The 22,214-nt window shown below is 40.6% G+C and overlaps 1 protein-coding gene across 5 annotated transcripts in view; it reads right to left on the bottom strand.

Annotated features, from left to right (window-relative positions):
• Window positions 1-207: 207 nt before the first annotated feature.
• The window catches only part of Tasp1 (taspase 1), a 231,598-nt gene continuing 209,591 nt past the window's right edge, over window positions 208-22,214 (bottom strand). For all 5 annotated transcript variants that reach the window (XM_041670827.1, XM_041670829.1, XM_041670830.1 and 2 more), the window contains one exon: window positions 208-1,166. In XM_041670827.1, the coding sequence (XP_041526761.1) occupies window positions 1,074-1,166 (93 nt within the window). In that variant the 3' untranslated portion in view covers window positions 208-1,073. The remainder of the gene's footprint in view (window positions 1,167-22,214) is intronic.

Here is a 22,214-nt window from a genome sequence, read left to right as displayed (position 1 = left end):
ACTTGTTTCTATACTGAGACTTCAATCACCTTAAGTTTGACTTCCTTCTTGCTAGGGTTGACTGCTGTTTTATGGAGCTTGGCCAGTAAGATGGGCAATAATATAATTCTGGAAGAAGTAATTTGTTTTTGCAAAGAAAATAAGACACAGTCACCAGTCTAGGATTCAGAAGATGAGTCTGCAACAAGTGGTCGGTCACACGCTGTCCCCAGTAATATGCTTTTATTTTTGTACCTTTATCTTAAAAATATATTTAAACAAGAAACAAAGATATTGAATTTTCCCCATAAACTTTGCATTCTTATTTACAGTGTTACATTGTAAATAACATTCCATTATACACAAATTAAGACTGCATTACTGAACATTCTCTTTACATATCCTTTCATAGTACAGTGCACACGGCGCAAAGCTATGCAATACTTAAGCTTCAAATAGCTCAGGAAAGAAGCACAAACTTTATCAATAAGACTATTACTTTAAAAGGTTCTGACCTTAATTCTCCACTAGACTGTTTCACTGAAACCATTCTTTGTTCAAGGAAAAATGCCCTGTATGAGGGATGAGAACACAGTTTAAGTTACCACACCAACCACTTAAACTGACACCATATTATTGATTACTCTTATTAAATGGACCACAATGAAGGTCAAGTCATTTAAACAAGGAGATTCACTCTTCAGTTCAGACACATTGTATCAACCACAGTTGGTACCTTTTTATGAAATTAAAGTTTTCTACAACTTTAAGTTTTACTTGTAAACAGTTAAAGCACACATTTTGTAAAGATTTGATCATTCTCAGTCATAGGTTACACTTGAGGAGATCCTGTCCCGTCAGGGAGAAGCAAGCACACAAACTGCATACAGATACACATCCACACATGCTCCCGTTCACCCATCAAAGACTTGAGTGTCAACCAGCACTAAGTATAGCAGCACTTGTGTCCCAAGCAGTGCCCGAGGTTGCAATAGGAATTACAAAACAAGGAAGATAAAACACCCAAGTTCAATTAAATAGTCCAAAGCTCAGGTTTTGAAATGCCTCTCAGACACTTCACATTCAGCCCGGAGTCAGTTCACTGGGCTCTCCAGGCGGCACACTCCACCTTCGATGGCAACCGACTGTCCTGCCACAGCACCAGGAGGGAGTCTTGAAATGTGAGTCTGCAGAGAAAGAGACAGGGAGTGTCAGCGGTGCAAGCAGAGGCCCTGCAGCTGACAAACATGAAGCCAGCTCAGGAACATCGCGTCTTCACTTGGCCTCTCAGTGTCCACTGGAAGTGATGGTAGGAACATTTCAGAGAAGTAAGCCCTCTTGGTTTAAACTGCTCAGGGATGCTCACTGGGCATCTGCTACAGGCAAGCACAACACCAGTTCATAGGGAAGCAGAGGTAATGGAGAGGCCAACACCTCAACAGCACAACAGACAACACAGTCTGGATTCTCACGAAAGGTTCTGAAGGCAACTATATAGAGTACATTCCAGCCATCTAAAAACAGGGCAACTGGGGGCTGGAGAGATGGCTCAGAGGTTAAGAGTACTGGCTGCTCTTCCAGAGGTCCTGAGTTCAATTCCCAGCAACCACATGGTGGTTTACAAACATCCATAATGAGATCTGGTGCCCTCTTCTGGCCTGAAGGCATGCCAGCAGAACACTGTATACATAATAAATAAACTTAAAAAAATAAAAACAGGGCAACTGTGTACAATTTGTCCTCTAAATTCCGAGAGAAGAAAGAATATAAAGCATGTTTTTCAGGTGTAATTTAGTCTTTCAATGACTAAAGTAGCTTACAAAAAATCAAAAGTAAATAAGAAAATAACATAACAGTAAAAATTTAGTGAGGGGAAAACACCAAATCGAGGCTAAGGAGGCCTGTCTTGGAGCCGGACTGAGGCCGTGCTGCACGGCTTCCTTGTGGTTTATGTGGTGGGCTGGATCACAGCCTGTCAACTGCTCAGGTGAGAACATCTATTCTTGGCACTGAAGCTAGGTGGCATTTCTCCTGGGGACTGTCATAAACAGGTCGCTGACTAAAGAGGCGAAGAGACAACATCTGTGTGCCACACATTAAGGATTTGTATGGGCTGAACACTGCAACACCACTCAAAGGAATCTGGTATCCAAGAAAGAAAGTACATGCTGATTCGAAGGGGTCAGGAAAACAATTTCTCTTTTTTCCTCTTTTACATAATCTGGCTAAATCAAGAGGACAAATAAATGTCAGGATTTTTAACCAAGAAGGGGGAAGGGTGCATACTACTCTCTAATTCTTTCTCTAAATAAACTTTGCCTAAGGACTGAACCAAAGTGAGTTCAAGGCCATAGATGAAGTTGCTAGCTGAAGCTGGTAAATTGGCCAAGGGCAGGTCTGACATGCCTTCATGAAACAAAAATGAAGTAAACATGTGTTTTAGATTGAACAGTAAGCTTGCTGGCTCACAGTTTGAAGGTGGACATACTACTTTGACTAAGTCCAACAAGAAGAGTAGATATAAAACAACCTGGGAAGGTCTAGAGAATAGAAAATGTTCTCTGAGTACTTAGCTTTTGTGTGGGCAAGTCTGGAAGCAACCTGCCCTGTTCAGGGGTGAGGCAGGTGACTCTGGAGTGTGAATGCTGTGTAAGGCAGATCCCTTACATACAGTAATCCCAGACTTAGGCCCCTGGGAGCCGTGCCGAAGAATCTGGGATCCAAGTTTTGTTTTATCACATGAATATATCATTCCCGAGACCAGCTTTTTAAGAAGCTTCTTCAGTCCCTAAAGAGTAGCTACTAGAAGAGGGAGAGTTTGTCCTTGCTACTTGTGACCTATATAACACTGTGCACAAAAAGCTCAACTCTCAAAGTTCCCAACATTCAGCATTGATAAAAACACTGATCATCAGGAGTGGAAATGTTCCCCACTGGTGTCACTCATCATCTTAAGGTCTTCTTAAACAAAAAGGATCCCAAGATAATAAAAGTCCAATTGCTTTCATTCCTACTCCCATCTACCTGTCATCAACACAGGCATGTAGCTACAACACGAGCTAGGCAGAAAGTAGAAGCAGTATGGAAGATGGTGGTAGGTTTCTAAAACCTTAAAGACAGAATGATCTAACAATCCCCCTACTGGGTATATAAACTCCCCTCACAAATTGAAGGGAGTAACTCAGACAGTGTGCATAAACTAATGTTCAGTCTTCATAGCAGCGCTATGAAGGCACAAGGTGGAGGCAGGATAAACGACTATCACTGGATGCACAGACAAAGTGTGGAATGTGCGCGATGGTACACTATGTGTCCTTAAAAGGGCAGGGACAAGACAGTGAACCTTATGTAAAACAGGCCAAATAACAGACATCAAAGAACTAAGATAGTAGGTTCTACTAATATGTGGCATCTAATAAATTCATAAACATTAAAAGTTAGAATAGCACCTTCTAGAGGCTGAGAGTAGGAAATGGGGTAGGGTGGGGTGATGTGTAATGGGTATAGATTTGCAGATTGGGAAGAAGAAAAAGTTCTGGAGATGGATGTGGTGATAGCGCCTAACAATGTGAATTATTCAGTGCTTGATAAGGGATTCGCATGATAAATTCTATGTATGTATAAGCTGCAATAATCTCTCTCTCTCTCTCTCACACACACACACACAGACAGAGAGAGGAGAAAGAGAGAGAGAGAGAGAGAGAGAGAGAGAGAGAGAGAGGGAGGGAGAGAGAGAGAGAGGAGAGAAACAATAGTCTCTTACTTGGCTAGAGTACTGCCTACTTTTATGCTAGCCTAACACAGACTAGACTCATCTGAAAGGAGGAACCTCAATTAAGAATGCCTCCACACACTCCACACAGCGCCAGTGCCCACCCTCCCTGCTACAGGATCAGGCTGCGGCAGGACACAGTGTGGCTGGTGGCTGTGGTGACAGCAGAGGCCTCCAGAAACTATTCAGCCACCTGAACTTCAGCTTCAGCCCCGACTGCCTCAGCCTCATCTGCTTGGAGAGGAAAAACCATCTGAACCTAGGGCCCATCTACACCTGGAGGAGTGACTGGAGGCTCAGCCCCCGGCCACATCAATTGAAGGAAGAGGGATTCACTGAAGCACAGGTTCTACCCATACCGACTGGAGGAAGAGATGGGTAGACAAAAAGATAAGGATGCACCAAACAATACAAAGAGCAATACAGCAACACCAGAAACTAGTAGTTCTATATCAAGAAGACATCAATGTCCCAACACAGATAAATCAGAAAATACCGACACTAAAAATAACTTTGTGAAGATGATTGAGGCCCTTAAAGAGGAAATAAAAAATTCTCTTAAAGAAATGGAAGAGCAGAAGGAGAGAGAGCACGAGCAAGGAACTCAGGACCGCAAGGGGTGCACCCACACACTGAGACAATGGGGATGTTCTTTCGGGAACTCACCAAGGCCAGCTGTCCTGGGTCTGAAAAAGCATGGGATAATACCGGACTTGCTGAACATAGCGGACAATGAGGGCCACTGAGAACTCAAGAACAATGGCAATGGGTTTTTGATCCTACTGCACGTACTGGCTTTGTGGGAACCTAGGCAGTTTGGATGCTCACCTTACTAGACCAGGATGGAGGTGGGTGGTCCTTGGGCTTCCCACAGGGCAGGGAACCCTGATTGCTCTTTGGGCTGACTAGGGAGGGGGACTTGATTGGGGAAGGGGGAGGGAAATGGGAGGCGGTGGTGGGGAGGAGGCAGAAATCTTTAAGAAAGAAAGAGAGAGAGAGAGAGAGAGAGAGAGAGAGAGAGAGAGAAAGAGACAAACAAAAAATTTGTTGGAAGAGATCAATAAATCCCTTAAAGCAAAGCGAAAAAAAATGCCTTCATAAGATCCAGCTGTAAGGCATTTTCTTAATTAGTGATTGGCGGGAGAGGTCCCAGATCATTGTGGGTGGTGCCATCCCTGGGCTGGTGGTCTTGGGCTCTATAAGAAAGCAGGTTGAGCAAGCCATGATGAGCAAGCCAGTAAGCAGAACCTCTACCTGGGCTCCCCATTAGCTCCTGCTTCCAGCTTCTTGTTCTGCTTAAGTTCCTGCCCTAACTTCCTTTGATGATAAACTGTGATGTGGAAGTGTAAGCCAGATAAATCTTTCCCCTCTGAAACGTGCTTTTGGTCATGGTGTTTCACTGGAGTAATCCTAAAACAGGTCACCTTAACTAAGACAGGGATTAACAAGGAATCAAACTATGATGGAGATCTCTACAGGAGAAATATACCTTTACTATGTCTACTCATAAACAGATTGGAATGTTTTTTGAATAGGTTTAAAAAGAGAGAGGCTTACAGGAAAATCTGTCCTCAGACTTCCTAGAGGATTATACGAAATCCACTGGGACATCAGGCTTCAGAGACTAAAGAGAATAAGTTAACTGATGTTATTAAAGCCAAACTGATGACAATATAGCCAAACAGCCTACAAACAGAATTGGGGGATGTAAGTCCTAAAGGAACAGATTTCCTGTTGTCCAAGATAAAGATTCTAAACTGGAATCTTTATTGTGGGCACCGTGGGACTTGATGTGCTTCAAACAGCATGCATGGCCAGTCTAGGGCCCCGGAAATGCTACCACTCCAACACAAAGTTTATGATAGCAGAACACATAAAAAAGCTGAGTCAGCCACCAAGTTTCAAGGAAAGTTAGGAAGGTTAGAAGGGGTAGGAGTAGAATGCTCTGGAGATGTTCAGTAACAGTACATGAGCACAATGCGACAAAGACACAACTAGATTTCGCTAAGCCCAGCTATTTGTACACAAAAGAAATACTCAGATAAAGTAGTTAAATTAAATAAGCTTGATTTAAAAATTGTTAACTCTTCACACTCCTCTTTCACCAAAACACCACTTAGTACAGGAGGATTTGCAATTCCAAGAATTATTTTCAGCTAGGCGGTGGTGCACACGCCTTTAATCCCAGTACTTAGAAGGAAGAGACCCGTGGATCTCTGTGAGTTCAAGGACAACAAGGGCTGTTAAACTGAGAAAACCTACCTGAAAAAAGACCAAACAAACTAAAACAACAACAACAAAAAGAATTATTTTTGAATGAGATCGATATTGTGGGTAGCAAAATAGCTAACTATATTAATGACAATACTTTGCCATCAGCATGATCTCAGACAAAAAGTGATTTTATTCTGAGTCTGTCTATATACACTCAAAGCTTTCTGTGCATGTTTCAATAGATGTCAAATCCTAGAAACAGTAGAAGCTGCTACATGGGCTCTCAGTTGTTACATGAGAGCTTATTTCCAAGTTTCTAATAAAGCAGTGTGTCTGAACCTCGAGGCTCTGAATAGTCCATTTTCTACAATGAAAATTCTACACTTACCTCCACTGTAGTGGTACATAACTGTAATCCTAGGATTTGGAGGTTGAAGCAAGGAAAGAATGTTAAATACCAGCCTACGTTATAAAAAAGCAAGCATACATATGTGTAAAACTTTAAGTTCGATCTATAGCAACTAGAAATATAAAGACTAACCAAAACTCAACAGGATCTGTGTGTGCGTGTGTGGCGCCCACAGCACGATGCCAAGTGTCCTCCAGCTCTCAAGCACCGACATTTACTGAGCCTGGAACTAACAGACTGGGCAGACTACCTGGCCAACAGGCCCCAAGCATCCTCTTCCTCACCTCCCCAGAGCTGGGAATAAGCTGTCACACTCAGATTTTCAGAGTGCTGGGAATTCAAACTCAGATTCTTTTGTTTGGGTGGCAAGCACTTTAATGATTAAATCATTTCCCAGCCCCCAACAGAAAATTTTAAATTGAATGTCTTTAGGGACTATGCAAACTTGTATATTTTTACAAGCCAAGGAAATTCAGCAAGGTAAATTCCAGCTATTTAAATAATGTAACTGTACTGAAATTTAGAACTAGTGAGAATGGAGCAGGCATATTCATTGGGGTCTCTCACTGTATAATGATTGCTCTTTAGTACATCCTGACTCTGCCAAGGAAAAGCTTCCCCTCATCCCCTCACCCAAGCAGCTCCCCCACTTCTGTGCCAGCCATCTGAGCATTTCTCATCCAGTAACTCTTGATTTTGATTTATTTTCAGTCTTACAGCTGTCTAATTGAAAGTCAGTTGGAGACAGAAGCTGCTTTATGTGTACCTCAGCATTCCCTATGCCTGACAAAGAAACCACTCCGAGACACTCACTGGGCAGCAACTTCAATACACCTTCCAGGGTTGTTAATGTACACAGAGGATCCTGGGGTTAGTTAAGAAGTCAATCAAACTGCCGGGGGGGGGGGGGGGAGTGGTGGTGGTGGTGCACGCCTTTAATCCCAGCACTCGGGAGGCAGAGGCAGGCGGATCTCTGTGAGTTCGAGACTAGCCTGGTCTACAAGAGCTAGTTCCAGGACAGGCTCCAAAACCACAGAGAAACTCTGTCTCGAAAAAACCAAACACCCCCCCCCCCCAAAAAAAGAAGTCAATCAAGCTATTCCCCACAGTAACAATTCTTTTTAGATTTTTATTTTTAAAAGCACAGACTAAATTTTTCCTATTGGGGAAACAGAAAATTATTGAAATCTGACTAGAGGCAGAACTCGGGCTTTCCCTAGCAGCTCCTTGGCAGTGCAGTCTCGTGCCTGGGCAGCTGCGTGGTTCTTGCCAATACCTTGGGCAGCAGAGACAGCCTTGCTGTTAAGGAGTCTGAAGAGCTATGTCTTGTAGATAAGCTGACTGACTGCTCAAAGCCAATGTGGTCAGGGTGGAAGCTCCTTAAAATTCCAAATACATTCAGCATCAGAATTCTAAAGTGATATTTTAAAGAAAAACTTTAATTACTTGATCTAATCTAAAAATAACCTGATTACTTCCTATTGCACATACATTTTAAAATCTTTTAAGAACACTTCAGTGTCTGCTCTTTTGAAGTTTCTAGGAAAGCTACAAACACATGATTTAACTTTAAACACATAGTTTAATTTTAAAAGTAACAAAGCCTTTATTTAGTCATTATATTTTGATCCTCTGCCTCTCCACACACAACTGTGTTTCCACTTTTAGACTCGCAGATCCTCTGACAGTCAAAGGATGGCCATGAAGTCATTACCCTGCTTTGGTGGAATTGGGAAAGCATATCTAGGCAGACACAATAAAAAATGATCTCTCAGAAATATTTTGTTCACTGTTTTTGCAATTCTGGAGCTTGGTCCTCCTTTGCAGTTGGGTATAGGTATGTGACAGAAAGGTGAGGGGACTGTAGTGAAATGCATCATCACAAGGCTAGCAAACATTTTCTTGTGCCCCAGCTTTGAATGATCCTGATGACTGTGAAGACAGGAGTTTGGGACTTCCACATCACTACTAGGAGAGGGGCCTTTGCTAAACAGAAACCTCAATTTTCATTGTCTATAAATGAGAAATACACTTCCATTTTAAGTAATTATGTACTTTCTAGATTTGCTTGTTACAGCAGTTTCTATATCTTAATGAAGGCAAGCCAGGCATCTCCACCTACTATGTGAACTCTGTTGGTTACTTAACTTCTTGGGCTTCCATATTCATGAATATGAATGTAACACTCATCATAAAGCTGGTAAGGACTACATGAGATAGTGAATGCAAAGAAACTTGTGTCAATAAAAATTAAACATTACTGTTCAAACAAATATGCAGCCTAGCACAAAATATGCAGGACAATTTAAAAACTATCAGCTAGCCTGTATTTGGGAAATTGTATTTGAAAATTGTGCTAAACAATCAACTCATCAGAGCTAGGGGCCACAGAAAAAATGTGGGAGAATGCTCACCAATCACCTTCTCACAGCATGGAACACTGTTGGAAAAGCAGGATACACTATTAAATCAACAGAAGTGACCAACAAATACAAATTCTGGGGGGAGAGAATTCAGACCATAATCTATAGAGACTTCTAAATGACAGGGTTAAAGCCAGCAATGCTCCACAGGCTTCAGTCTCCACCATCTTTCAGCTCAAATGCCCCCTGCACTCCCCTATACCCAACCACCTGCCTTCTTGCTGGTCCTCAACCACACAGCACACACTTAGAGCAGGACCATGGGTTGTTGTCAATGCCAAGTTTTTCTTCTAGCATCAGTGTGCATCTCTTGCTCATTTCTGCCAGGCAATTGCTCAAAAGCTACCTTCTCTAAAAAGTTCACCCAGGCCCCAACCCACAGCCTTTCTGTGTCAGCAATAGAGTCTCACCATCACCCAGCCAATCTGGGACGGCTTACTCAGTCATCACGTGTGTCTTTTGGAATAGAAGTTCCATGAGGACAGGCAGCTTTGTCTACCTGTGTACTCTTTTCTCACTGGCACCTGAAGGATAGCCTGCACATGTTAAGTGAATGATGAATGCTTCTAAAAAGCGGGGACACAGGGCATGGAGAGCAAGATTGGCTGACAATTGATAACTGCAAATTTGACATTTAAAACTAATTTCTTATATTTTAGTGCTTTTTATTAGACTAATAAGAGTGCTTTATCTTGAAGATGTTTATATAAGTCAAATAATCATGTTATTGAAGTTGTATGCTCTGAATAAAAATGAAAGTCTATATATTTCCCAATCCTGACATAAAATATAGAAATGGTATCATCTGACTCCACCCATTCATTTATTGTACAGTTGTCCTCTCTTGGACCTGTGTGTTCCAGAGAGCACTAGAGACATCAGCAACCAGAGTCATGGTCAAGTAGAGACTGTATGCCTTGCATATCTGTTGAGTTGTTACTTTTGTGAAACTTTGATGAATTCAACAGCAGGAGAAATGTGGAAAGCACTAGAACAAATTTGGTTGCATGTGTATCTTCCTTCTGGAAAGCAGGCCTCTGCTTTGATAAGATGTGGGTGCTAACAAGCACACTTGTTCATTACTACACCCTTCTGTAGAGAAGACAGCTCCCACCCGCTACCATTTTATCACGTCGTGTTAAATCCGCTCTATTTTTACACTGTTGAGTCTCAGGATTTCTATTTTTTCACATAATGATAGTGCCACATGAACTTACAAAATAAAACCTGGAACAATATGTATGTTTATTGAGTAACAACTTATTTAAATCTGAGTTAAATTTCTCTTCTGCACTGTCCACTCTGCTACTTGGGCAACACGAATTTGGTTAATTGAGACTGTAATACAGGCTGAATACACTTTACATCCTTAACAAGTTCAGGTAAGCTTGTACCTAAACTTTTTAAGGGGGGACAAGCCATAGTACACATATACAGGTCAAAGGGCAACTTTCCACCTTCACATGGGCTCTGGGGACTAAATTTAGGCCAGTCTTGTGTGACAAGTACCTTTACCTGCTGAATCAGTCCTGGCCCAACATAGTCAATTCATATTTGACCCAATAACAGTCATCCTCAGTATTCTTTTGGTGGTATAAATATGATAAACATTTAAAAACCACTGCAGAGAGAAGTTGTGTCTTGGTGAAGCTGTGCCTGATTAGCTTTTGTTAGCATACTTCTATTGTGGGCTTTCTTTTCTCCCATCTCTTAATGACTTGAATCAAGAGACACTATCACCCCCACCGGTTTCCCAGAAGTCCCTGCCCATCTCTTTAAGAGCTGTCTTTCAAGGAGACATGACTTGTGAACAAGTATATTCTAAGCATTCTTTGTGTGAGGCATTAAACCTCAGAATGTAGTTAACTAAAAATAGTTTGGACTTCAGACCTCATTATGAAAGCAGATGTACTCGACTAGATGACAACTGCATATGACCTTTCTTAACATAGTCTAAGATGGTGTGTATATCTTATAGAATAAGAACTCATTTCTATCTTTACATTTTTATTTTTTTTCACCTGCATATATATGTCTATGTACTGCATGCATACCTGTTGCCATGGAAGCCATAAGATGACATCAGATCCCCTAGAACTCGAGTTTTAGATGGTTATGAACTGACTTGTGGATGCTTGAAACTGAACCCAGGTCCTCCAGAAGAACAACCGGTGTTCTTAACCACTGAGCCATCTCTCTAGATCCAGCACCCAGGGTTTTAACACTCTAAGATGCTAACTTCATCTAGTTTTTATTTGTCCTGTTACCAAATAAAAAAAAAATTCCACCAATATCTTAAATTAAAACTGAAAAACAGGCCAGAGCAATCTGAAGACATTATTCCTATGCTCAACCTAATAAATCAGAAATACCAATAAAATGAGGAATTAATGACATATGTTATTACTTTGTTGTAAGTCCTCCTCACCTTATTTTCCATGCAAAATATACACGACATAAAAGATGCACTGGCAAATGCGGACAAAACACAAAGACAGTATTATGGTAAATTTTATTGTTAGTACTGAAAGCTACGGAATGGGTAATACATTCTATTGTTCTCACATATAAAAGTCATGTCCACAGAATCTTAGAGTAAGATGAAAACGCTGCCTGATGAGAACAGCATGTCCCGGCCCCAGAGCTGCTCTGGGTTCTTCTCTTCCCATGCCTGCTGACACCATACTTCCATTAGGGGCGACATCACACAAAAACTCCCTCCCAGTTTTCCCTTGAAAGCCCTCTAAGGCAGCCCACAAAATGTGGCCAATGCTACAGTAAACTATTACCCTGCCACTCATATGGAGATTTATTCTGAATATTCCCTTTGTTAAAGGTGATAAAAAGCTCTCCACTATTTAGCAAACGTTTACTCTGTTCTCTTCATAGGGGACAGTGGAATAAAGCACACATGGATCTTGCTCTAGGAAAATTTATCTTTATAGAATGTAAAAACCAGTCCCTTGGGCTGGAGAGATGGCTCAGAGGTTAAGAGCATTGCCTGCTCTTCCAAAGGTCTTGAGTTCAATTCCCAGCAACCACATGGTGGCTCACAACCATCTATAATGGGGTCTGGTACCCTCTTCTGGCCTGCGGTCATACACACAGACAGAACATTGCATACAAAATAAATAAATAAATAGATAGATAAATAAATAAATAAACAAACATTTTTTTCTAAAAAAAAAAAACAGTCCCTTGTGAAACCTTACTAGAAATAAGAGATCCCTATAATTATATAATGTTGCAGAGTCCACAACGCTTCTGAATCAATGAAATCTCAAAATACCACTACTGGTAGACAGACATATGCTACACCTATTTTTTTTTTCAAGGAAAAAATAGAGAAATGAGCAAGATAGAATTGTACTGTGGTTTGCTTATGGTTAGAGAGGAAGTGGAAAAACTGAATCATGAATGAATGTGTCTGGACTCCAAATTTAGGGCTTCTACTCCCACAGTGCCCTAGCCCAAAGGATTCTAAATCTAACTTGTTGGAGGCACACCTTTACTGCAGTGGCATATGCCCAAAAGTTTTTCAGAGTGAAATACTGCTTGCTTAGAAAAGCTACTGCCACAAATTGTAATTGTTTAGAATGATTCTGCAACTCAGAGAACAGGTTCTGAGCGACTGCTGACAGGTTGGATAATCTCTAGTCACTAGTTCTCCAGGATTCAACATTCTTATAGGTTAAAGAATTGTCTTTAAACTGACTCAACAATATTGAGTTGAGTCTGATTCTGACACACATTAAAATGTTCCTGTAAATGTAATTTAAAATAATTTTTAAATACCATGTATCTAAAACTACATGTTTTCATCAATGAAATTTCTTTGAATCCATGTTATAGGTTTTCTCACTAGCCCTTCTAGTGGGAATTAAAATCACAATCGGTTCTAGACATTCTCATCCCCCCTCCCCCAACCTCCTTGGGCAAAACCTCAGCTTTGGAAGTAATGGTCTTAGAATAATCTCAAGACCTAGCAACACTGAAAGCAGGAGACTGGCCCTTTCAGTCTACCCTGGGATGTGATCTCATATGGCCACAGAGGACAAAAGTTGTCCCTCCCTGCCTCCGGCACAGCAGACATGAAACGGTCAGCAAGTATATACTCTACAGGCTATGTGGAGATACACACCTGATGTCACATTAATGGTAAGTCCTGAGATCTTGAGACCTTTCATAATCTTTACTCTGATTAATAATTTTATTATAGGGGAGAGGGGAAAAAGAAGGGGGAGTGGAAAAATGTATAGCTCTGCTGTAGGAAGGCTTGCAGCTTGTGGTTACCCGCCTACTGGGGAGTGGTCTCTTATACTATATACTCGGATGCAGAGCCTGTGCCTGCCCCTTTTGTCTTCCTCCTTTTCGCAGGCTGCTCATTTGGATTGTTGGATTGCTGGATTTGATCTATGACCACCGTTCAAGCAGAGAATTCTGATTTGTGAGTTTACCCCTAGATAAATAACTATCTATTTTTCATTTCTGAGCTAGTGTGGGATTTCTTTCAAATGTCCATTCATCACTTGGTTCGTTCATCATAGCTCAATAAAAACAAGTGAAAAATTTGTATTACATTTATTTAGTGTGTCTCTCTGTGTGTACGCATGTGGCTGAGTGCTCATGCATACATACACATGCCGTGACATGGATGTGTAGGTCAGAAGACAATTTGCATGAGCTGGGGCTCTCACACCTCCATGTGGGTCTTGGGAATCAAACTCAGGTTATAAAGCTTGGTGCCAAGTGCTGAGCCATCTCACTGGTCCTTTGTTCTGATTTTTAAAACACTTTTTATTCTTTTCTCTAAATATATGAAGAGGAACAAATTTTAATGAAACATTAAATTTTAAAAATCAGTGTATATTCCATACATTCTACACAATAACAATTAGGCAGAAACAAACCACAGTCCAATGTGTTAAGAATACTAAATGTGGAGTGGCAGAGCAGCTCTCTGAAATTCCAGAACTCACTCAGGATCAGGACTGGACATCCTCTTGATATTTTCTTAATTATGTAGCAAGGTGATTCAATGCTGAATGTGGCGATAAAAATAATAATTAACTAGTAAAGTATAGGTCATCAGGGATGTGACTATGTCCTTATTCCACTCCTCAGAACAGACAGGTGCAAAATGAAATAAAAATATCCCTATAATACTGAGTAGAGTTGAATTCTCTTCTCTCTGAACCTGGCTACATCTCAGAGTCTTTTGCTAGCTCTTCTTCATTCCCAATCTGTAAATGTGAAAGTTCAGGGCTAGGGTCTTTTCTCTCTGTTTGTATTCACTCTCTTGCTGATCTTACCCAATTTGTCTTCTCTATAAAGCATTTTAAAGCTGAAATTCACAAGCACACACCTATAGTAACTGTTCTGGCTAGTCTTCTGTCAACTTATCATACAAACTAGATTATTTGAAAGGAATGGACTTCAAATGGGAAAATGTCTCCATAAAATTCAGCTGTGAGGCATTTTCTTAATTATTGATTAATGGGGTGAGATTCAGCCCATTGTGGGGGGTGCCATCCCTGGGCTGGTGGTACTGGATTCTTTAAGAAAGAAGGCCGAGCAAGCCATGAGAGCAAGCTGGTAAGCAGCACCCCTCCATGGTTGGTAGTAAGGGGACTTGATATCTCCTCTGAGGAACAGGAGGTACTATGCGAAGAGAAAAGCCCAGTGTGGTAGTTTGAATGTATTGGCTCTCATAAGCTCATAGAGAGTGGCACTATGAAGAGATGGAGTATGTGTATAACTGTGGAGGTGGGCTTTGAGGTCTCATATATACACAAATATCAGTCCCCAGAGTTACAATTCACTTCCTGTTGTCTTCTGATCAAGATGCAGTCAGCACCATGTTAGCCTGCACAGTGCCATGCCCACTGCCTTGATGGTAATGGACTGAACGTCTGAACTGTAAGCTGCCACCTCAATTAACTGGTTTCCTTTATAAGAGATGCCATGGTCCTCATGTCTCTTCAGAGTAATAGAAACTCTAAGGTAACTACCCTACAGATCAAGGTACAATTAACCCCAAACCTTGCATAGATATTGCAGTTTCCTCTTGGGTTTATAAAGGGAAGACTCTGGCTCATCTTTTCCATAGTAAAGGCAGAAGCCAAATCATCCTTTTTCAATAACTTTTGTGGGATGTCTTGATATCCTGGGCATTTCTAGTAGGTGAAAATCCAAAACATCAGTTATGGTCTCCTGTGTGGTAAAGCTGAATTTTGCTGGATCCCAACTGATACTCTGGAAAAGGGAACATGGCAAATGTCAGGGAAATCCTTCTTACTACTCTGTTTTTCTCTGTTCTTCTTGGCAGAAGTCTCAACAGCAAACAATTAAAGCTTCCTTGTAGTCTCTCCATGCTCATGACTGCAGTAAGTCCCTGATAGTCTGTGTTAGCTATCTGAATCTAAGGGGAAAATGCATTCTTGTCATCCTTGATGAAAATGTTGCAAATGATACTTTGTCCCCAAACATGGAAACTTAGCTAAAATGTGAGTTGTTAAATCTAGGAACGTATACATCAGGAGTCATTACCTCACAGAGGTATCACACAGTTAGACCACGAGCTTTTGTAATGCTGTAGGAATCTGTGATGTGTCATTCAGAGTTTAGGGTTTACTCAAATTGACTATAAAAAATAGTCTTGCCAATGTCTTTTCTTTTTTGTCCTTAAGACATGTATCAGAAACATTTTAAAGGAATAGTGTAGTGAGCACGGTCTAACTGTTCGAATTTAATAAAGAACCATCAGTGAAAGAAATCAGAGAACTACTATATTCTGTTTTTAAAAGAATATTTAAAACATCACCTTCTAGTGATACTATGTTCAAGTTAAATAAAAGCTGTTTCAAAGTTCTCTGAGTATCTCCTAACAGCAAACTGTTAATACAAGCTTCATTCTAAATTAAGTTTCTTTTACCCCTTCAACACTGCAGCAGACAGCACAGTGCAAACAGGCACAGCATCGCGATGACAGCTTGAGAACATAAAGTAAACCATCAGTACCGACCACTTACTGCAGCCAGTAATATCTGAAAGGAACGTAAATAGAGAGACGAGCTCAACCATGGCCACGTGTATCAATTAATCAATATGAAACTGTTCACTCTTCACCGATTTATAGTATTGCCTTACAAGTGGCACATAAGAGTAGTAAGCTGTCATAAAGGAATTTTAATCCCTGGAATTAAGCAGAAAAGACACTCTTACTTGAGATTTCAAAAGCAGAAAAAAAACTATTTTCCTTATAGCTCCACTAAAATTTTACATGATGCGACTCCATATATTAGGACATAGGCACGTGCACACGACTCTGCAAGCACAACTATTCACTGGCAGAATGTCTCACATTCTTCATGCTATAAGTTGCTTCCTTTTTAGGAGTTCCTTTTAATGGTATGCATTCATTGTACACAGTGCTTGATTTCGTAAAGACTCCTTCTTTCAAATATACCATGCACGCTGGCTGTACCCACTCCACTCCAGTTTCCTCCCCTTGGTCCCCTTCTAGTCGCCCTCCTTCATTCGGTCACAGACTGTATTTCAAATGAGTACTAGAATTAAAATGTGTTCTTGTCCACTCCTCTATCAGTTACCCCATCCACCAGACAGCACCAGAGCCATATGGAGCCCACCCAGAACCTAGAGCTGCTTGCCTATGAGACAACGCATCCTACACTTTGACCCGGAACAGTCTTCTCTGGAGTGTGGCTGGAACTGCATCACCAGCACCATGTGCAGCATGACTCAGAACCCAGGCCCTGCTACCCAAGGACCAGCAGCAGAGCCTGACAAACCCTCTGCAGACTTCACGTCAGCAGACCTCACATCAGCAGGTAGAATCTTCTAAGCCTTCACAGCAGATTAACTTCTAGGCTCAAAGGTTGCACCTCTCCCTAGCAGAACTGAGACCACTGCTGGTACCCCATTCAAACACTAACAGAGTAGTTTCAAACTGAAAACCAAGCACCATTCAGCTAGGTTAAACCTGACAAGTTGGAATAAGAACAAATAAGTACCCAAACACTCACTCAACAGAGCAAAACCAGATAACAAATCAAAAATTATCCTCAGTCACCTAACTCCAGATACCAATGTCCTATCAAAAAACCACAAACAACATGAATAATCAAGACAATATGTCTCCTATAGAAATTAGCACCCCATTGTATTGTTATCTGAGAAATGCAGCATAGCTACTGCAGAGGATAATGGTTCTAAATATAATTACAATATGCTCAAGGAAGTCAAAGAGGATATAAACAAATCCCTGAATGAGGATTGTGAAAATAAAAACAGTTCAATGAAATAATGAAAATAATTCAAGATATGAAGGTAGAATTAAGTAATGAAATGTAATCTCTGAAGAAAAGAAAAAAAAATGAAACAAAACCAAAACCAAACCAAAACAAAACAAAACAAAAAAACCTCCTCAGGGAAAAGAAGAACAGCTAAGAGTAAAGTCTTATGGTTGGATAAGTGGCACAGAGGATATCAAGTCCCCAGGACAGAGTGGAGAAAACAGATCATTTAGTCACAGAAGAGATTAAATCTAAAACGTCCCAGGAACAAGGCATAAAAGAAATCTGGGACATTAAGAAAAGACTGCACCTATGAATAATACATATAGAAGAAAAGAAGAAAAAATTAAGTCAAAGGTACAGAAAATATTTTCAACAACATCATAAAGAAAAATACCCAATGCTAAGGAAAGTGGGGCCTATTAAAGCCCAAGAGGCATAGAGAACACCAAAGAGGCAGGACCAAAAAGAAACTCCCCACATCATAGAATAATCAAAACACTAAATGTCCAGAAGGAAGAAAGAAGACCGAAAGCCACAAGACAGAAAGAACAAGTCTCACGTAAAGGGACACCCACCAAAACAATCAACTGATTTCTCAAAGGAAATGCCGAAAGGCAAGGGCCTGCACTGGTGCTCTACTGGCTATAGAAGACCGCAGGTGCCAAGTTACCATATTCACAAAACTATCAGCGATCCAAAGCAGAGAGAAGTACTTCCCATGGTAAAAACCCAAGAAGGAACTCTATACAAGACACTAAAAGAATATTCTGTTCGAAAAAACAAAAGACTTTAAAAAAAAAAATACCCAGAAAATTTAAAGTTGGGTGAGTAGAAAGGCAAAGGGGGAGGGTGGACATGGAAGAAGTGGGGGTGACTATACTAAAAATACATCACATAAAATTATCAACGGATAATGAAAATAGTGATTAAATATGTATTCTACCTATATTTAATTTGAAGCTCAAAATCTACAACTACTCCTAAACGTCTGTGAAACAGGCCAGGTGTAAGACTTGTGAAATGAAAAGGCTCTAAGTGATTTTCCACGACCTCTACTGTCTCCACCACTATCACCACCACAACCCACCATACGTGATATCACATCTACCACATACATTACACTTACACTTTTACCTACTTCTCGGAATGCTATCAAAGCAACAGAAGTATCTATCCCTCTTTAAGATGAGGAATTGTGAAGCAGGGCCTGGTAGCTGTAATGTCCCTTATAGTAGTAAAAACTATCATGTTCTGCTTACGACCACTGAGAAGTTGGCTCTGAAAACAAATTTCGTTCTCACTTCATTCCCAAGCTTATTTATGTCATAAGTCTTCTCAAATCCCTATCCTGAGTCCAGCAGGTCTCCTGTCTCTGTACGGGTAGAAGGAAAACAACAAACAGCTAAGGATATAAAAACACTGTCCCCTTAAGGAGAGCCAGAAGGTGAACTATTCCAACTGTGCTTACAACTATGCAAAAATGCACACAGTAGGGAGGGAAATGCAGAAGCTCATCAAGAAGCCTGCTCTGTCCTGGCTGGATTCCAAGTGGAAACTCCTCGCTTGATTTCTGCTCTATATTTGTTAACTGTCCGATCTGATGATGCTGTCTACCTAATTTGATCTTCTATTTGGAGCCTTGCCACAGGGAATGCTGTATTCCACATGGGAACTCCAGCTGACCAGTCTAACTGTGCTAGATGTTTGTATGGCCCTGGATCTGATAACGCTACCTTTGACATTTTATTCGCTCACTCAATTGGGCTACGTCAGTCACCCCTCTGGGTATTTAGAGTGCCTGATTTGATGCGGTTTTGCAATTGTTTGTCACTTCTATCAGCTACTTGCTATTTATCCTTTTATTTTGCTCACTCATTCAAAATCAAAACATGGCTCTCATCTGCAGAATGTGCAGAACAGTGGCACACACCGACTAAGGAGACTGAGGCAAGAGGATCAGGAGATCTAGGCCAACCTCAGCTCCCCTCAGCCTAAATAAACAAATAAATAGAAATTGGGAACCTGTCACAGGTTATAAACAGGGGCTCATATAAAAACCCAAGTCTAATTCTACGTCATTCTTCATATAGTACTCTTATTTATTATGGTTTTCAAAACACAGAGGTATAATTTGCATTCCATAAAATGCACAGATGCTAAGTAAAGGAATGGATGACTTCTAATAGTTTATTCACAAAACCAAAACATAAATAGAAAACTTTATGCATGGAACATTTCTACTATTACCCTCAAATTCCCTCAGGCCCTACTTTAAAAAAAAAAAAGCATTTTAGATTTCTACACCCCTGTTTTAACTCTGTTAGTACTGCATATAAACAGAAAAACTCACCAAGTAACCTTTCTGTGCCGAGCTTGGTTATTCAGCATAATGCTTTCCCCATTTTTAAGATGTAGAAGAGAATTTATTTAGCTTTCTGAGGCTTTAACCTTGGCACAAGAAAGACCTTACTCAAGGTTTGTAACTCTATTTAGGACAATTTTATGAGGCCAGAGAAAATTAATGGCATCCAAGCTTTGTGAGACTGGGTACAGCTTGGTGGTAGCATGCTTGCCTAACATGTCTGAGGCTTTGGATCTCAGCCCTTACAATATAGGGAAAAATATTTATAGATGTAATCACTATTGATATTATGAAATAAGTAAAAATAAAAAAGACAAAGTACTACCAAAGAGAATAAATCCATTTTAACTTGGTTTCATATTACATATTCTTTTTGATCTGTAAAGACATTTTCTGAGTGTAAGTTCTCTCATTTCAAAAGAAAGCCATTTACTGTATGTTTACTCTTTAATAGCATGAAACACTCATTGAGTAAATTGTACACTAAATAATCTTTTTTTTTTTTTTTTTTTTTTTTGGTTTTTCGAGACAGGGCTTCTCTGTGGCTTTGGAGCCTGTCCTGGAACTAGCTCTGTAGACCAGGCTGGTCTCGAACTCACAGAGACCCTCCTGCCTCTGCCTCCCGAGTGCTGGGATTAAAGGTGTGTGCCACCATCGCCCGGCTTATACTAAATAAACTTATAAATGTTTTTTAAAAGGTTAGAGAATTAAGAACAGATGAGATTATTATCTCATTGATTCTCATTCAATTTCAGAAAAATCATTTCCATAAATCAAAAATTCTATCTCAGAAATTCTTCCCATTCCTAAACAGGTTGAAAAAACCCCATGAAAACTGGAAATCTGTTAGTTTACTAGAAAATTGTTTTTAGTAGTTTACTAATGAGTGAACAATATCATTTCCAAAAAACACATATTATTGAACAAAAAACACAATGAAAGGCATCAGACACCTCCTTACAGCTATAAATCAGGAAGGCCGCAGAGGGCTCGGAAAGAGCACAGGCAACTGCCACACACTGCTGCCCACCACAACTATGGAGTAGGCTGCTGCTGAAGATACCACACACTCTGGGCAGAGGACACAGAGGTCAGTATCAAACTCTGACAAGTTCCTCCACACAGCCTAGCTTTCACAGTGCCCAAAGGTGCTGTGCAGACTGACTGGGAGAGAAGAGCAACAGCTTAACAATGGACCCTGCACACTGCAATACCAGACTGCCAGGCAAACTCTAACAGAGGCACTATTGTTACAGGGTAGTACTTTCAGACTGGATGTAAGACCTGCTCCACAAGAGGGAACTTCGTGCCAGGACAGTAATCTGTCAAAAGCCCTTGGTAAGGAGATCTTAGGCTCTAGAGCAGAATCCACTATTGCCATTTTGCTCCATTGTCATGTCATCAAATTGTCTTCTAAATATTTGGTTTTAAAAGCATATACATGGGCTGCTCTCAACCTTGGCTAGACAGGCTTCTTTTTGTAGTGGGCAGCACTCAATGCAGAGATGCATAAACATCCTGAATACTAAGAGTGCTCAGCCTTAAATGGGAATTTTTATCAACACGCTTCTCCCCCAACCACGGCTCAGAGAACATCATAGAAAAAGGAGGCAGAACCAACTTCAGGATAAAAGGAAATGCCATTTTATGGACATGACATGGCTACTATACTCATAAACTCAAAAGAGTTGTGGTTCCCTGCACAAGACCTGCATGAGGTAAAGCCAGCCAGAATCCCAGCACAAAAGGGAGGTGCCCTCCAGGCCTCACCCTTTACTGAGGAGCGACTGGAGTTAAGAGCTGCTCAGGGAGAGAAAGAGAGAGAGAGCACTCTTTTTCTTTTCAGATGACTACTACTAATCCCCACGATCTAGTGGATGGCCCTACATACCTATGTACACTTAGAGCAGCATGAACTGAACTTAATGGATTATCAGAAACAGAAAAGAAGCATGGCATGGAGGCTCAGGTCTACAATCCAGCTACTTGGAATGTTGAGGAAATCATGGGTTCTAGGTTTGCCTGGGACAATTCAAAACAGCACTCTCCAAACACAATAGGGCAATTGTACATAAGGGTTCACAGCAACTTTGACTGCATGTACAAGGTCAAGCCAGACAAAATTCCAACACAGTTGGGGAGGAAGTTGTGAACACACACACCAGCACCTGAGGGCCACTACAAGTTGAGAAAAAAAAATTTGGGCTTGTGGTTTACTGAAATGTTCATGTAAGAGCAAATAAAAATCCTAATAAAATTTACATAAAATCAAACTGATTTCTAATATAAAACTTTTGTTAATTCTTTGAGAGTTTCATATATGCACACAGTGTACTTTGATCACATTTGCCCCTTTTTCATATCTGACTGCCAAATTCATATCACTTTTTATTACCCACTGAGTCCAATGTGAACATATTGGACACCATTGGAGTGGAACTTCCAGACCATACTTTTTTTAATTGAGAAATTGATAATTACTTTATCAATTTCTTAATTTAAAAAAATGTTGGAATTTTGGTTTGGCTTGCAGAAAAATTGGGGGAAAAAATGGCCGGCAAGTACTGTATTTTCACTTCAAGAATAAAACATATTTCTCCATTCAGATTCATCTGAGCAAGGCTTTGTAGTTTTAAGGGGATAGTTCTAGAAAATTTCTTATTCATTCCTGACCATGTGAAAGTACAGGTTTTAAGAAGCCCGTCCCAGCCTGTGTCTCTGGCTTCGTTTTCTTGCT

This window comes from Microtus oregoni, unplaced genomic scaffold, assembly GCF_018167655.1.
Source record: "Microtus oregoni isolate MIOR12 unplaced genomic scaffold, Mior012 000020F_ref0000438, whole genome shotgun sequence".
Classification (NCBI taxonomy): domain Eukaryota; kingdom Metazoa; phylum Chordata; class Mammalia; order Rodentia; family Cricetidae; genus Microtus; species Microtus oregoni.
The sequence above is the reverse complement of the archived record's forward strand: the minus strand, read 5'-3'. Positions and strand labels throughout refer to the sequence as shown.